Source organism: Gadus chalcogrammus, chromosome 1, assembly GCF_026213295.1.
Source record: "Gadus chalcogrammus isolate NIFS_2021 chromosome 1, NIFS_Gcha_1.0, whole genome shotgun sequence".
Taxonomy (NCBI): Eukaryota; Metazoa; Chordata; class Actinopteri; order Gadiformes; family Gadidae; genus Gadus; species Gadus chalcogrammus.
The window spans coordinates 12,885,408-12,903,222 of record NC_079412.1 but is presented as its reverse complement, the minus strand read 5'-3'; the positions used below and the strand labels follow the sequence as shown (position 1 = coordinate 12,903,222).

The 17,815-nt window shown below is 42.3% G+C and overlaps 2 protein-coding genes across 2 annotated transcripts in view; both read left to right on the top strand.

Annotated features, from left to right (window-relative positions):
* The first annotated feature begins 230 nt into the window (after window positions 1-230).
* LOC130382474 (DNA topoisomerase 1-like) lies at window positions 231-12,082 on the top strand. The gene is made up of 21 exons (XM_056590256.1): window positions 231-314; window positions 597-621; window positions 2,066-2,162; window positions 2,715-2,841; window positions 2,930-2,985; window positions 3,196-3,294; window positions 3,455-3,545; window positions 3,653-3,738; window positions 3,985-4,100; window positions 4,200-4,321; window positions 4,412-4,534; window positions 4,658-4,845; window positions 5,729-5,873; window positions 6,348-6,491; window positions 7,636-7,821; window positions 8,541-8,609; window positions 8,733-8,847; window positions 8,993-9,120; window positions 9,271-9,365; window positions 9,682-9,831; window positions 10,551-12,082. Exons 1-21 carry the CDS (start codon window positions 282-284, stop codon window positions 10,651-10,653), a joined length of 2,298 nt encoding a protein of 765 aa, XP_056446231.1. The 5' UTR covers window positions 231-281; the 3' UTR covers window positions 10,654-12,082.
* Window positions 12,083-12,215: 133 nt separating this feature from the next.
* Window positions 12,216-17,815, top strand: part of plcg1 (phospholipase C, gamma 1) — a 30,465-nt gene continuing 24,865 nt past the window's right edge. Inside the window, exons 1-4 of the mRNA XM_056590245.1 lie at window positions 12,216-12,579; window positions 13,321-13,608; window positions 17,186-17,338; window positions 17,779-17,815. The exon at window positions 17,779-17,815 is cut by the window's right edge and continues 57 nt beyond it. Coding sequence (XP_056446220.1) covers window positions 13,392-13,608; window positions 17,186-17,338; window positions 17,779-17,815 — 407 coding nt within the window. The 5' untranslated portion in view covers window positions 12,216-12,579; window positions 13,321-13,391. The remainder of the gene's footprint in view (window positions 12,580-13,320; window positions 13,609-17,185; window positions 17,339-17,778) is intronic.

The window sequence follows — 17,815 nt, the reverse complement described above, 5'->3', positions numbered from 1 at the left end:
CATTAAATAGAAAGTTGAATGGGTCCTCGTTAATATTTGTAACTGACTCGTATTTGAGTCACTTATGCATTATTTTGATTTTTTTGTCAGGGAGGTACCCCACAGAGTTTTTTTCCTCTCGCCATTCAAATTGATATGAGCATGCGCACTGTCTAAATAATGGGACTTCAACCAGCGCACACCGACTCCATTCCATAGACTATCAAGGATTGCTTGTGCCAACGTCGCTTCTTGAACAACCGTCTTCTGTGGCTGCATTTTACTTACACAACAACTTGACGATGAGCGGAGATCATAGAAATACAGATTACCAGGTAGCTCTTTGTCAGCGATGTCTTTATACGTCTGTCACACATCAGTTATGTATTGATAAGTGTCGTGGTTGGCTAGTAATAATAGGGTATGTAATAATGGATAGAAGTAAATAAGTTCAAATACTTATCTTTATCACGATCATAGTTTTGATTGATGTGTGGATGCAATTAAATGTGTTGTGTATCCAGGAATTTTTGTTCGACCCACTGGAACTTGAATAACCAAGACACCGGCATTTAGAAAGTAGAAATATTTAATACCTTTGTCTTTCAAAATTTCAGGTCATTTCTGGATCTAAAACAAACGGTAGGTCATGCAGTAACGATTTTCATTCACATTTAGCCTGATTTCTATTGTGTATCATGAACTGTCTACTGTTAGGTTTTAAAGGACAGAAATGGCGTCCCAGAGACTAAGTCCCTTCTCCTCCACTCTCTTGCGTCTATTGTTCAAAAACAGGGTATGAAAATTACCCTTGTGATTGTAAATATTGTATTCTAAGGCTTGATTCTTAAAGTGCGTGGCGTCGTGTTTATTATGCATGCGATAGCTTTATTAAATATTTGTGCAAATATACCTAATTTTAGAGCCGAAAGTAGCAGAATTGGGGTTGAGGACTTAGTCTCTACGCCATTTTCTTTTTCTCTGTCTGACGGCCAGGGTGCCGACCAGTGAGGGAAGTGCCTGCCGTGATATGGAGGCTAAAGCCGGGAGCATATCTCCCCTGTCGGCCGGTATTGCGGTCCTTTGACCAGATGTATTGTGCCTGTATGATATTACACGCAGCGTTGTATTGCTTCGTCAGGGCGATAAGGATTCATCATTAGACTACTTGTAAACTTTTCAAACGAGAAAATAGGTAAAATACATGATTAAAACCATATGGCATTGATTTCCTTATAATTAAACATGTTTATTATGTGGCCATTAATTTTGTCTTAAGGAAGGTTTGTGTCGATCCACAAATGTTGTGACAATTTTTTTTGGAAAGTAGGCCTCGGCCCAAGCCCCCTTCATAAGAACAGAGTGATGATTGTTATTGTTCTTATGGGAATGTCTTCAGCCGCTGTTCAGCTGTGATGACAGCGGGGCGCCACGAGGTGATGATCAAGGCCAAGTCCGCTCGCACTTTATATATTCTGACCGAAATAGTGCAAGAATGTGTCCTAATTGTTCTTTGGTCTTACGCACTTACTTTTTAATGATTTGGTCAATAACACCGTCTTGTCTTGTGGGCTTTCTGCTTCAGAGAAATTGAGAATACGTTGCTATAGCAAAATAATCTTGGTTGAAGCAGGAGGAAATGCCCCTCTTCTAGTTTTGGTTCTGTTGATGAAGATATGCTTCCTAGAAAGCACACGGGTTGTATTCTATCAACTCTCTGTCTTGCTCATCATGTAACTTTTTAAGGCTTTACTTTTGACCACAAGTTCGTGTGAGGGTGGAATAGCCTAAAGATAGGTTGTTCCAAATGCTATTTGAATGGACCTAGTATTTCCATGTTCTGCTTTGTTCATTTCTATTGTAAAATAATATTAATTGTAAAAATTATTGTCATCTTTTATTATTACTTTATCTTACTATTAGAAAAATATATTTTGATGTAGATAGTTTAATACATATTCAAAATTCTATCAAAGCCATACTAACGGGAGTGTCATTTTAGACATATTCACAAGATGAATTATACGATAACATCTTTTGTGAAGTGTTTTTACATGTCAAGTGAACCACAAATGTTTCCCTTTAGACTCTCACAAGCATAAAGACAAGCACAAAGACAAAGAACACAGACACAAAGACCATAAGAAAGACAAGGAACGGGAGAAAGCCAAGCACAGCAACAGGTAGGGAGCCCTGTACAAATGTCTCCTCTCCTGTATTGACCATTCATTTAAGTGGAGAGCTCTATCTCAAAGGATAACAATTTACATGTCTATTCAGTCAATACCTTTAATCCTACTACTGCCAACCTTTTGTTGATTGTCAACTGTATTTTGTGATTATTGTGATTGTAAATTATTAAAATATAAAAACATAAAGCAAATAATTAAGCAATATTTACAATTTAGACATTATTTTCAGTAAATGATCATGATTCATGTATTATGTTGTTATATGTCAAGCAACACATTTCCTTTAATAGCAAACAAAGAAATACATCTATAAGTATTTGGTAAATCCATAACATCTACCAAATACAGATTTCCTGTGTTATTGTGTATTTTCCTAGTTTTCTACTCTTTATTTTTTAGTTGATATCAGCATTAATTCCTTTCACTGTTAATGTCTTCTTAACTATCATAAGTTAGGAATTAATCACTGTCTGATAAGTAGCCCCCGTCTCACCCCTGCCCCCCGGACCTATGACCTCTATGTTTGGACTTCTGTTTTCCCAGTGAGCACAGAGAAGGGAGAGACTCTGAGAAGAAGCTGCGAGACAAAGAGAAAGAGAAGCAGAAACACAGCAACGGCAGCTCCGACAAGCACAGGGAAAAACAAAAGGAGAAGAGGAGAGATGAGAAGGTTTGCCTTCGCAGACGTCTGTTTGACTTCACTACAAACCCTTTGCAGCAGACAGATTCTTAAAGTACCCTCTTCTGTATCTCCACAGGTCAAACCAATCCACATAGACAAACCGAAAAGGGAAAATGAAAATGGATATGCAAGGTATGCAATAATTTAGCGGAGAAGTGTAGCATTATTATGTAACTATATTATAATATTATTTATTTGATTGGTGAATTTATTCTAACGTTGTAAAAAGGACTCAACAAAGAAAATAATAAGGAATGTAATGAGTTTGGTGGGTGGCTTTAATAGACTCAATAGCTGGCTTTAGTGTTTATTCATTATCTATGTCTTGAAACATTGACTCAGAGAGAAAAGCCCACCTCCTATTAAGAGTGAGCCGGAAGACAATGGATTTGACCCCTCGCCCAAACAGAAGCCAACCAAGAGGGAACGAGATGACGAGGAGTGAGTAACAAATGTTAAATGGTTACAAATACAGTCAGACGGGCGAGGTGCTGCTGTTGTTACATTTGCGTTAATACATAGTTATACATGCAGCGTATGGATAACTACTGCAGCCAGGGAGGCGCATGCATCATTAATGTCTTTGTTTGTTTTTTGTTAGATTTGATTGCAAGCCCAAAAAAGTTAAGAAAGAGGATGAGAAGAAGGCCAAGAAGAGGCGACAAGACTACGATGATGAAGAGGAGGAGGAGGTACATTGAGGAAGGGCCTTCCTTCACATATTCACTGAGTTAATGGGATCTTAATTTTTGTGCATATCTCTTAACCAGGGCTTATATCTTCTTGACATCTGTTATAGGACATAAAGCCCAAAAAAAAGACAAAGGTCAAAAAGGGAATGGAAGGAAAGAAACCCAAGAAGGAGGAGGAAGAGAAGTGGAAATGGTGAGTTCAAGGAATATACAGTTGTTCTGCTCATGTACTAGCATATGAACATCTGCTGCATTTAGCCATTTAATAGTGCATATATATAGAAAGAAATCATGTAACGAATATAATACAAATAGAAGTAAAACACAAATACTAAATTACAGGTAAAAGGGTTTTGGTTAGCATTCTTCCTCTATGTATGCACCTGTGCACCAATGTTCCCGTCTGGTTTTTTATTATTTCTTCTGTTTGGTTTGTAAGGTGGGAAGAAGAGAGGGCCACAGACGGGTCCAAGTGGCGCTTCCTGGAACACAAGGGGCCCGTGTTTGCCCTCCCCTACGAGCCCCTTCCGCTCCACGTCAGGTTTTTTTGCGATGGTGAGGATCACAGTGTTTCTGAGACTCTGCAGAGAATGTTACTTCCCGACGATGGGTTAATTCATGGTGATGTGTGAACGCGCTTCTCTCTCTCTTAAGGTAAGCAAATTAAACTGAGCCCGCCTGCTGAGGAGGTAGCCACTTTCTTCGCTAAGATGTTGGATCATGAGTACACCACCAAGGACATCTTCAGGAAGAACTTCTTCAAAGACTGGAGAAAGGTGAGGGGCCGCTTCGTTTTCCCCTTTCAAAAGCATTAATTTTCACCTGCACCATTGCTCAATCTCTTCCTCTCTGGCTCTCCTTCCTAGGAAATGACACCAGAGGAGAAGTCAAAGATCACCGACCTCAACAAGTGCAACTTCAATGAGATGAGCGAGCACTTCAAGGCCCAATCAGAAGCCAGGAAACAGATGTCGAAAGATGAGAAACTGGTAAGCACACGACATCCAAACACGAGAATACAACCATAGTCATGAACAACACCCCAACCCCGTGACATCTACCACACGTAATGGTGCACAGAGTTTTGATGGCATTTTGAACACTTCCGCCAGAAAATCAAAGAGGAGAACGAAAGGATCCTCCAGGAGTACGGCTTCTGCCTCATGGACAACCACAAGGAGCGCATCGGAAACTTCCGTATCGAGCCCCCCGGCCTCTTCCGCGGACGAGGCGACCACCCCAAGATGGGCATGCTCAAGCGCCGCATCAGGCCAGAGGACATCATCATCAACTGTAGCAAGTGAGTGACCTAGCTATCCCCACGGCTAATCCACGGCCATTGTCACATGTAGTTCCGCCTACCGGCCACAAGGTGGAGTCCCCGTCCACGTGTGTCCTGACATGTTCAAGCCTGTTAACACTTTTAATACTAGGTGTGTGATTCATATCATCTTTCTGGAAGAGGAAACGCTAACTGTGGGTTGATGACTATTCTCTGGTGCCTTATAATAACAATGATCATGATGTATACGTGTCGGTTTTGATTTGGTTTCCTGTTTTTCATCATACACTACACCTCTCCTTCATACTATAACCTTCCCCTTCTCCTGTCCTATTGTTATGGTCCCCAGTTTCCGTTTCAGCAGTCGACAGAAAGAATCACTTTTGTTAATTTACCTAGTTGTTATCACATTCCTTCCGCCTACAGTGTGCTGTGTTCTGGACATGAAAGGAGATGCGTGTGGCATATTTCGTAGACGAACACAGCCTAACATGTATAGAGGGAGTGAGGGACACACACACACACAGATATACGCACGCACGCACGCACACACACACACACACACACACACACACACACACACACACACACACACACACACACACACACACACACACACACACACACACACACACACACACACACCCACACATACACACACACACTTGCTACCCATTCACTGTGTCAAATGTAGTCTTCCTGTACTCTTTGTTATTGTAGAAACAACAACTTCTCCCCAGGGGAAACGATTACCCTGCACGTTATTGCTCCTCAACAGATTGTGTTTTTTGCCACGCTCGTTCTCCATTGTCCCAACAGCAGCAGAACATGACTGCAGCAGCAGAACATCAGACTCTAGCGGTCAACAGCACAGGCTCACATGTAGTTCTCCCGTCTCCAGGGACTCAAAGCACCCTAAGCCCCCCGCCGGGACGCGCTGGAAGGAGCTGCGCCACGACAACAAGGTGACGTGGCTGGTGTCCTGGACGGAGAACATCCAGGGCTCCATCAAGTACATCATGTTGAACCCCAGCTCCCGGATCAAGGTACCCGTGTGGCCGTGCACCAACGCCGCCTCTTCTCTCAACCCCCCTCCTGTAGTATGGGATTGAACAAAATACATTAGATGTATCAGATGTACATCCTTCTTCCTTTCCCACAATGTTCATAAGAATTCACACACTTTTCTGAATATTTTCCGACCACAATCTCTTTTTTTCTTTACCGTTTCTCTCTCTCTCTCTCTCTCTCTCTCTCTCTCTCTCTCTCTCTCTCTCTCTCTCTCTCTCTCTCTCTCTCTCTCTCTCTCTGACTCTCTCTCTCTAACATTTCCCTCTTATTCATCTCCATTTCTCAATAATTCACTTTCTTTTCTCACTTCCCTTTCTATATATTTCTTTGCTTGTGTGTGTGTGTGTGTGTGTGTGTGTGTGTGTGTGTGTGTGTGTGTGTGTGTGTGTGTGTGTGTGTGTGTGTGTGTGTGTGTGTGTGTGTGTGTGTGTGTGTGCGCACGCACGCAGGGGGAGAAGGACTGGCAGAAGTACGAGACGGCGCGACGGCTGAAGAAATGCGTGGAGCGTCTGCGAACTCAGTACAGAGATGACTGGAAGTCCAAGGAGATGAGGATCCGGCAGAGAGCCGTGGCGCTCTACTTCATAGACAAAGTGAGTGTCTAGCTAATATTCCTGTATTTGCTGGCTCCGTCTATGAAGGGGGACAAGGAACACATCAGGCATAATAGTGTTGTTGTAACCAGGATCAGCTCTAACCGTCGATGGTAAAGACTGGGAGATACAGATGTAATTATCAGTGCATTAATTAACTCGTGGGCCAGAAAATCAGAAGTCTAGATCGCTATAGGAGAAAGGGGTATTAGCAATATGCATTGAGGTAAAGTAAAGGACTCACACAATCAACAGGTAAGTTTTAAGAGCTATATTGTGTGGATTTAAAGAAGTAAAATAAAAAATAATAAATAAAAAAACATGAGATATCAAACACAGTTTCTCAATACATCCAGCCACTGGGAAAATCTGAATCTTGGTAACAAAATAACAGTCCTTGGTGTGGGTAGCTCGCCACTACCACTGAGGTTCCCCACTACCTCTACAGAGATGGGAGAAATCCCAGCGGGAGAAGAATCTTCATGCAGATCTCAACCAGGAATCCATACAAGCAAAAAGACCCAGCCTTTAAAGGCCAGAAAATACTATAATACTATAATATTCATATAAATAAACTATACTTTTAAATGTAAATAAATGCATATTAACACACATATTTAGGATTTCAATCATAGATCGTTGACGGTGTCTGATTGGTTACGCTACGTTGCCTTATGTGAACTCCTCATGTCACCCGAACCTTGTACACTTTGAGAAAGGCACATTAGCCACACTTGAAATAAACAAAATAATCTTTTTAAACAGATATAAATAACCTTGTGTATATTTATCTCTTTAATCTATTTATTGACATATTTAAGATTTCAATCATAAATCCTATTCATTTTATGGAAGATTATTTTAAATCAAACCCTATTTATTTATTTATTTATCTATTTATCTTATCTATCTTATTAATTTATTGATCTAATCAATTAACTGAAACTGGACTTCTGATAAGGGCCTAGTAACCTGGGTTACATTGTGTTTACGTGTGTTGCACTACATTTCAACTGGGGAGTAATGGAAGAAGTGAAATTCCATCTAGGCTCTTTCCAGGCTCTAGCCAGGCCCGGCCCTATCCAGGCTCTGGCCATATTGTAGCCTGGTGATGCTGACGTGCAGTTTGCCCTCCCTCCTATAGCTGGCGCTGAGAGCGGGTAACGAGAAGGAGGAGGGCGAGACGGCGGACACGGTGGGCTGCTGCTCCCTGAGGGTGGAGCACATCAACCTCTACCCCAAGATGGACGACCAGGAGTATGTGGTGGAGTTTGACTTCCTGGGGAAGGACTCCATCCGCTACTACAACAAAATCCCTGTGGAGAAGAGGGTGAGATGAAGACAGATAGAAAGAGAGAAAAGATAGCGATAGAGAGTGACGGACAAAGAGAGAGAGTGCGAGAGACAAAGAGAGATAGTTCAAAGTAAAGGAACAGGGACATTGCGTGTGATGATGATGTGGGATTGGAGATTGCGGATGAAATTGACACTATTTCATTTTTGGCTGCTCCATAAAGCCGGCAATAGCGTTAATAAGGTCACAACAGGTCAGCTGTGGTTTGTGTGCGTGTCTGAGTGCGTATGAGAGGGAGAGATAAGGAGGATGTTTGCACAGACAGGTGAACCAGACCCGAAACACTTTCCGTCAACTCTGCCTCAGGGGGCAGTCTGTTTCCTGCTATTAGTCACACACACACACACACACACACACACACACACACACACACACACACACACACACACACACACACACACACACACACACACACACACACACACACACACACACACACACACACACACACACACACACACACACACACACAGCATCTTCTCTTTTCCTCTTAAACAAACAAATATCTAAAGACAAATCCTTTCCGTTTCCCTATTAGCACAAACACAAAAACACCTGTGCTTTTCCATCCTGAAAAGGATCAAATGGCATCCCCAGCTGGCAGACATGTGACATTACATTCATTATTTCAAATATTTGTGTGTAGTATCTTTCATTAAATTGAATATGTATTGATACAAAATCCACATCTTCAGGCCTTCAAGAATCTCCAGTTGTTCCTGGAGAACAAGCAACCCGAAGATGACCTTTTCGACAGACTAAACGTATGACACAAACTCAAACACAAACACACAATCACACACACACACACACTGTCATTTATACCGAGGCTGTTCCTCTTTGTCGCACTGACTCTCCACTCACTGCTCTACCTTCTCTCCCGGTAGACCTCCATTCTGAACAAGCACTTACAGGAGCTGATGGACGGCCTGACTGCTAAGGTGTTCCGTACCTACAACGCCTCAATCACCCTGCAGCAGCAGCTCAAGGCCCTCACCTCCCGTGAGCGACCGCAGGCTCTCACAGACCTCTGTGATGTAGCACACATCAACGGAACTTCACACCACTTGAGTCTATATTCATACAAGCAAACAATCTTGTCTGCTATAACGTTTCCCCTGCTGTTATTCTCGTCTCCTGTGGACAGCCGATGACAACCTCCCCGGCAAGATCCTGTCTTACAACCGGGCCAACCGGGCAGTGGCCGTCCTCTGTAACCACCAGAGAGCCCCACCAAAGACCTTTGAGAAGTCCATGCAGAACCTGCAGACCAAGGTAAAACCATGGCCACCTCACTCAGTGTAACTCATGCTTTTCTACGTCAACGGCGGCATAATTGAGTTGCATGTGCCCCATGGTAATTGATTCATATAGATACATATTTTGGCAAGCGGATGAACAGAAGTGTGTTTGTGATGATTCCAGATTGATGACAAACAGAAGCAACTGGCCACTTCCAGGAAACAGCTGAAGACTGCCAAGGCAGATCACAAGGCTTCTCACGACGAAAAGAGCAAAAAGTGAGGCCACCATCCTCTTCACCAGCCGGGTCTCAGTGACACCATCATGCCTTTAACTCCATCCTCATCTCTTTGTTCCACTGTGTTTTAAACATCAATCTCGTAAAATATGATCAAGTATCTAATCATTCTCAACCCCTGCCCATCCCCCACTATTCTCTCTCTCTCTCTTTCTCTTTCTCTCTCTCTCTCTCTCTCTCTCTCTCACACCCACTTACTCACTCACTCACTCTCCCTCCCTCTCTCTCTCTCTCTCTCTCTCTCTCTCTCTCTCTCTCTCTCTCTCTCTCTCTCTCTCTCTCTCTCTCTCTGTCAGAGCGGTGGAGACGAAGCGTAAGACAGTACAGAGGATAGAAGAGCAGCTGATGAATCTTCAGATGCAGGCGACCGACCGAGAGGAGAACAAGCAGATCGCTCTGGGCACCTCGAAGCTCAACTACCTGGACCCCCGCATCTCTGTGGCCTGGTACTGATGTCCCTATTGAGGCTGCTGCAGAGGGAATGCTGGCACGGCATATATATTATATATGCCACCTATAATACTATATTAGTATTATAGGTGGAGGTTAGCAATAGGGGGTTTTAACCATCCCTCTAAATGTGGAAATAATAGTAGCATGGTGTGTTTGTGTGTCTATGTGTTTCTATGTGTGTGTGTTTTGCATGTTTTCTTAGCGAAAAGGGCCGTTAGAGATACACCTCTGTGACTGAAAGGCAGGAAATGCTTTCATGCTGTGGGAACAAAAAAAATATCAGAGGAGACCAAAAAAAGAAAAAACTAACAGCCGCAGAAGCAAAATAAGAGGAGAAATGTGTGTTTGTCTGTGTGTGTGTGTGCGCGTGTGTGTGTGTGTGTGTTTGAGAGAGAGAGAGAGAGAGAGTGAGGAACAATGGGGTTTGTTTCTAAGGCTCGGGAGCGTCCACACAAACACACACTAAAAACTCTTTCCTCTACTATGGTAGTATGTGGATCTCTCCCTCTCCCTCCTTGTCTGTTGTGTTTTGGCTGGGCCACAGGATAAGCCTGAGCCCACCCTCCACTAGCCCTCGCCCTCCCCTAGCTTGAGCCCATACCTAGCCCTAGCCCTCCCCTAGCCACAGCCCATCCCTAGCCCTCTCCTGGCCCTATCTGGTTTTCCCTCATCTCTGACCCTTCTTTTGCTCCTTTCGTCTTCTTCTGCGCAGGTGCAAGAAGTGGGAAATTTCCATCGAGAAGGTCTACAACAAAACCCAGCGAGAGAAGTTTGCCTGGGCCATCGACATGGCAGAAGATGACTTTGAGTTCTAACCAATTTCCCCATCCCTCCTTTCTACTCATGCCTTTTGATTGTAGTTTGTAGTTTCCCTTAATGATTCCACTGTGTGGGCAATCCAGGGTGGTCAGGAAGGACTGAATGAGACACGACCGAGGCTGAGCACGGCGGATGTATATCTGTGTTGTGTGTTTAGGTTAATTGTGGAGATGCACAGATAAGCAATGTGCCAGGCCGCCAGAAGGGCTGGTGGTGATGGTGTGTGTGTGTTTGTGTGTGACAAGGCCTTAGTCAAATTCATAAGCCATTATTTATTGAGAGATTCTATATTCTAATAGGATAACGAATGAAGAGGAAATCCTGTTTTTTCCCACTCTTTATAAAGAAATACAATGAAATGGATTATGTGTGTGTAAGATCGTGAGGATTCAGAAGAAGATGGCGTTCATGAAATTAACTGTGAAATCTGTCCACCGAAAGGAAGAGAAGAAACCACGCTATGCTGAAGCAGAACTGTTGGCGCCCACAATTTTCTTGTCTTTTATTTCTCATTCATTTTATTAGTTTATTTCAGGGATGTACATATTTATGGTTGCCTTTTTTGTTGCATACATTCCATGTATTAAAAGACGAGTATCACATTGAGACCAACACGCTTTCCTTATGTTGATCTTGCTTTGGGCAGTTTCACGTCTTCAAGAACAGTGTTCTGCTTTGTGAAGTGGCTAAATGGTGTACTTTGGGAGTGAGTGATATATACAAGACTTTTCCAAATTAATTAAAAAGTGATGTGAGAGGTATTGAGGGGGATTTGCCAAAAACGATCACAAAAGTGTATTGTTGTATATTATTGTGACGTGTTGCTTTTTGTATTGTTGTGAGGAAAGTGACAGATATCCTCTTTTTATGTAAATTTGTAGCCTGCCTTCTACCCTTAGCATTATTTGCTAAATGACACATGTTAATGTTAATCCGTCATTGTATCTGTCTTTGTGGTTTTTAGAATTTCCCAGTTTAGCATAATTTTCTGGTTTTTGTCAGTTTTATTTGCATTTATTTTAATGATCAAGTGTCATCTTAATAAAAATAATACATGTATGAGTTACAGTAACTAGATTTGTATTTAGTCTTTTAAACACCCAAAGCATGAGAGAGAGGAGCTTATCACAGTGTGTCCTATAAAGAAATCTAATCAAACCTAATCCAGTCAATCGGCGTATTTTAGGCCTACTGATCGGTGAAAACTAACATCAATCCAATGACATAACAACAACACTATGTGCAAATATGAAAAAATCAACAAAGAATATTAAGTTGTCCAACGTTATACAATAAAGAAAACCAGCTTTTAACTTTCAGGTAGCCTTTGGACAGTGAAATATTTGATGAACTTAAATAGCCCTACTACGACACAGTTATGTCTTTGCCTCATACGAGTTATTATCTGGGATATGTTTAGCCCATTCCTATACCTAGTTTACGTCACATCTCGTTTTAAGTAGTGCTGTCAACGGGCCAATCATCCACAGTAAATGACATTTGTGAGCAGCTAATTACAACAGCGAGGCAGGGTAAAGTGAAAGATGCTGTTTCTTTAAGAGGCCGATCTATCCACCGCTTTGTTGTACCGGAGGGGTCGGACGGGGGGGAAGGGCCCCAGCCGTTCTTCTAGACCAGACCAACTTGTGTACGAGCCGACACGGCTCTCTCTCCATGGACTACTGTTGCGGGACTCAAAGGGGAAAAGGGATCATTCCTGCTGGGACGGCGACACCATTCCAGGAGGCCGCTATGATTTAATCAGGATAACGAAGGGGAAGGCGGGAGGTGAAGACGGGCCGTCGGCGATGCGCTGTCGCCGAGATTTCGGCGCTAGAGACGGAAAGAGAGAGAGACGCGTTTAGCTCCTGCTGGTGTGCGGCTCCTCGCATGTTCTTCCACTTGATTTTTCTTTTCACACGGTAGGACCCGACGACGCGTACGACAAAAGAAAGAGCGAACATAACATGTGTTGCACCGCTGCTGCTACCTATTTAGTCAGAGGCACACATTAGCCATTGCTTCTTAACAGCAGGGCGAAGCAAACGCTGTCCTCCACTCCTGTGTGCGCCCTGAAAAAAATGTCCCGACTGGTCCTTTTTCCCATGTTGTATGTCCCATGTTGTTTTGGTGCGCCGACGCTGGTGTCCCGGTTCATGCCGTTTTTTTTACCAAAGGGGCTTAAACAGGGAAACTTTATGACTAACTGGCCTCTACTGCGATATATCCCAGTAGATTATAGGCCACCTCGTTGTTGGAACAGGACTTTACGATGAATCCCAATCCTATTAAACGTCCCCTGGATTAAGAGTCAAACCTGTGGATCTGGAGGAAAGTTCTCGGGAACGAGTAGCCTCGTAAATCTCCCCCACGACACTTGTAGTCTATTGTTGGGTGCAGCTGTCATGTTAGTTTCCGTCACCTGCTAAACAAAATTGGACACGTATATTATATTATTTTATTTATATAATATAGATATTTTATGCACACCCTACATTAAACAGTATTCTGTACCCGTTGAATTGATCTTCGTACTCTATACTTTCTTTGCTACTAATTCAACCATGGCAGGATACTGTACTATTGCCTCAATTATGGACTGGCTATAGGGTGTAAGGGACTGGGAGCAGTGTTCATTCGTTTTCCCGTATTTTTTCTTGTAGGTATCTCGGTCAGAGACTGGAGTGAGGAAAGTGTTCAGAAAGGAAAAGGATAACAAACAGGGGAAGTGACCATGGCTGGAACGCCAGGCTTTTTCTCCAACGGTGCGTTGCCGTGGACAGAGAATGACGCGGAGACCAACAGCCTTTACAGGGACCTTGAACTGGGGACAGTGTTGACACTTTTCTACTCCAAAAAGTCCCAGCGTCCGGAGAGAAGAACTTTTCTAGTCAAGTTGGAAACCCGGACGATTGTCTGGACCAGGGGCACTGATAAAATAGAAGGAGAGAGTGAGTAAAACGCACAAACACAACACACCACAAAAAAGGTATCGGTCTAAAGATAGCACTCCCAAAACTGATGTTTACAAAGATTCATAAAGATAAAACAACACTGAGGTTGTGAAGGGGTCAAGTGGATAAGTACACACCACAAAGGAATTCTGAGTTTTGCCACAAAGGCCATTATGCATTTGACAATATAATATCCTCCATACATTGTACAAAACCATCTTTTGAAATAATGCATAACAGCAGTCACCCACGGTTTACTAAACAACCAATAGCCTTTACTTTGACAAAACGGTAGTATATCCCTTTTTTATTTAACTCGTTCACATTTGTTAGGTAGTGTTTCAAGTATTGTATAAAACACTACAAGTGTGAACAAGTATTGTGACCATCTCTGGAGTAAAATCACAACATGGTAGATATTTTTACAATTTATCTTTACAATATATCTTTGCTACATTTACATTTGGCTTTATGGTCCTAGTTTGATGAGGTATTACAAATACGGTAGTACACCACCAGTATGTGTGTTTACGGTTGTAATCATGCAGTGTGTCATATGTCTGTCTCCTCCTGGGTAGCAGGATGCCTGCTTCACAGCTGCACTTTGCTCTGGATGCAGCCCAGACACTGTGTGTGTGTGTGTGTGTGTGTGTGTGTGTGTGTGTGTGTGTGTGTGTGTGTGTGTGTGTGTGTGTGTGTGTGTGTGTGTGTGTGTGTGTGTGTGTGTGTGTGTGTGTGTGTGTGTGTGTGTGTGTGTGTGTGTGTGTTTCTCTATCTCTTGGTATCATCTTCTATGTGCCATGGTTTTATGGGCATATGATCTCATGTCAGACACTCGATACGGCTGGGGAGACGATACGGGGCTGGACCGCTCATTTATGTACATGTGTGGAGTAGTGCAACTGTTCACGAGAACAACAGGGATCACTGGGCTGGCCCCGTAATCAGTAAGATGTGGCGGAAGATTCCAGACCTGTGTACCTTGGGTTAATAAAAAATGGGTGTAAAACAGGTTCAAAGTGGATGCTTGATTGGTCCTGGATGGGTTTTGTTTGGCTAGGCGTTTTCTTTTGCGCTCCTCTGGTTTGTTTCTGGACACAGTGCATCTTTTTTTCGCCTTCTTGATCCAATAAGGCATTTATGTCGTTCACAATTCAATACAACCAACATCGTTTTTTTGTTTGACCAACTGCCGTCCCAGAGTCTACAGTGGTCACTTCATAGCATCTTAATAACCTATTGCTATTTATATTGATGACCATGGTCCTGATCGAGCTTTGCCTTATCTTCCGAGAAATTTGATCCGGTCTATAACATCGGTCAGTAGATCACAAGGTGATGTGTCATTCCACATCTTTCAAACGTCAAGGCAGACTAAACCAGGGCCGTCTTGGATTTCGGAAGTTCTTGGAAAAGTATCATTTAAATATACATTGGAGAAGTTTATGTAATGCCTCCTGGAGTTTTTGTGAATCATTTATTTTGTTGAAAGTCTAATACCATGTATTATGTATGTTTAACAAACCAAGGAGAGACTGCAAACATGTTTCTGTGTAGAAAACAATGATGGATAGACAAACGAGGTCATTAGGACTCACTTAACCAGTTAGTAAACCACCAGCGACACTCTGGGGTTAAACTGTGGACAGAAAAGTATGCAGACATTTGTCATTGCATTGTACAAGACTGCAGCTGCTCTTAAAACGGAAAAGTTACCTACCTGTAGTTGTGATATGCAGTCAGTAGCAATGTCTTATTTCTAAAATAGACTTTCTTATTGAGTGAATGACCCTGTGAAAGGGTGGATGACATTCTTCATCTTCATTACAAAAAACGTAATTACAATACACATTGTGTTCATGTTACAACAATAAAATTGGTCCAGAACAAGTCCTTTCTTAATTAACTAAATGATAGCAGTTGCTTGTTGAATCACCAGTTGTTTTCATCAGTTTTCTATATTTGACAAACTTCATACAGAAGTTAAAGAGTTTTATCTTTTAGGCACCACATTGGAGGAGGATACCTTTGTTGATGTACTATTGTATAATGTTTGTCAAAATAATGTAATTATTCTTAACAATGTTATGAATAATGTTAACATGATTGTTGTATAGTAATATAGGCTATATATTTTTGAAATATTTTTTATTTTATGATTTGAATACGTGCATGTAACAGTGACTATATCACGCTCCCCAGCTGTGTGTTAGTCCATTATACGATTTATATTAGGCAGAGTGGAAAAAAGCTTTATTGGTTGAAATGTCAAGTCTCTCGGAAATTATTTTAATCGTTTCTTAAAGTTGACAGAGTTTATGTTGGCCAATTGCATGCTTAGACCCCTGCGCCTCATTCACCAAGAATTTAACTTACCTTCCATCAGACATGCGATATTAATGTAATGGTTGGTATTGGAGATGCAGTAAAATAAAAAATAAAAATGAAATCCTAAACTTGCTATACTTGAATAGTTGAATTATGACTGTGGACATGAGTTAATGGTACGTATCATAACATAAATACTAATCTTTCGCTAGTGTGTCTTTTTAAAATACCCTTTGGGATCAGGACTGATCAGTAGCCGTTAACTGTTGGAGGGAGAGTTTGGACAGGCTAATGAAGGGATGGTGGGAGTTGATTGTTGGGGCGGAGGGCTTGGAGGAAGCGTGGGGGTGTAGAACAGGATGCAAACTCCTCAGCTCTCTGGTGGTAAGGTCACACCTCTGGCTATCTCTCGTGTTTCCTGACCAAATACCAGCTCACAATATTTAGACCCAAATCTTTTGTGTGTGTGTGTGTGTGTGTGTGTGTGTGTGTGTGTGTGTGTGTGTGTGTGTGTGTGTGTGTGTGTGTGTGTGTGTGTGTGTGTGTGTGTGTGTGTGTGTGTGTGTGTGTGTGTGTGTGTGTGTGTGTGTGTGTGTTGGCAAGTGAAAAATAAACTGCGGCAAGAGAAGAGAGCAGCCCTTCTTAGCTCTACAGAGCACAGGACAGGATGTGTGGTTCAGGAAGCAAGGCAGGAGCGCTACAAAGTGCATGCCTCTGCATGTGTACAGACTAGTATCTTTTTTTTTGTTTTAAACCGCCACTAATATACCGGTAGTTCATGTATTCGTTAACTATACAGTACAGTCAGCACCTTTTCTCTCTTTTATTTCTCTGGCTTGGATAATATTCAGGCTACATGCGGTTTTATCTGAGGACGCGTGTTTATTACAAGTATTTCCATTCCTCTAGGATCCGTGGCAAATCCTTGGCTTGATTCTTGGTCGTATCTGACCCGTTTGAGGTTTCTCTTTCCGATCCACTCAGTCTTGCATGTGGCTTGAGGTTGTATCTTTTAACTCTGTGGTCAAAAGATGTAGCGCAGTTCTATATAAAGTGTTATTGTTTTTATTATGTTTATGCCTGCAGAACCTGCCAAGCCCAGCTTTGATTTTAGGCCATTTTCATATAAACGTGAAATAAATGCTACCACGAAGTTCGAACATTAAAATCTAACGTCTTCTCTTTTAAATGTTGTATTCAGGACCTGTTTGTTCCTCTGTTTTTATTTGCGTGTCCATCTCTCCAGTTGACATCAGGGAGATTAAGGAGGTCCGCCCTGGGCAGAAGTCTCGGGACTTTGAGCGTTATGTGGAGGACTCTGCTGGACGGCTTGATCAGGCCCACTGCTTTGTCATCCTGCATGGCTCCGAGTTCCGCCTCAAAGCCCTCAGCCTTGCAGGTACACACACCCTCGCACGCAGGCACGCAAGCACACGTACACACACACACACACACACCGGTTTGCAGGGCACGCATGTGCACCACATGCATTTGCACAGCACAGGGAAAAACACAAATTTATTTTGTGAAATTAATTACAAGATGAATTTGTTCATGGAATTTAAGTATTTTATCCCCATTGGCAGACTGTCTGTACTTTTGTTATTTAAGCATGAAACAAACACTCAACATGGGAACACTTTTTTGAAATTGTATAAAATAAGCATGGTGGCACTACATTCAAAGCTCTTATCAAACTCAACATCAAACACAACGCTTACCATTTCTTGACCAGATCATTCTAGAGATGATATTTCAGTTGTTATTGAATTTCATACATTTTCTAAATATGTTTCACATAAAATAACTACAATTAACTGATTTTGTCTTGTGTCCTAGCTACCTCTGATGAGGAGATGACTATGTGGGTGAAGGG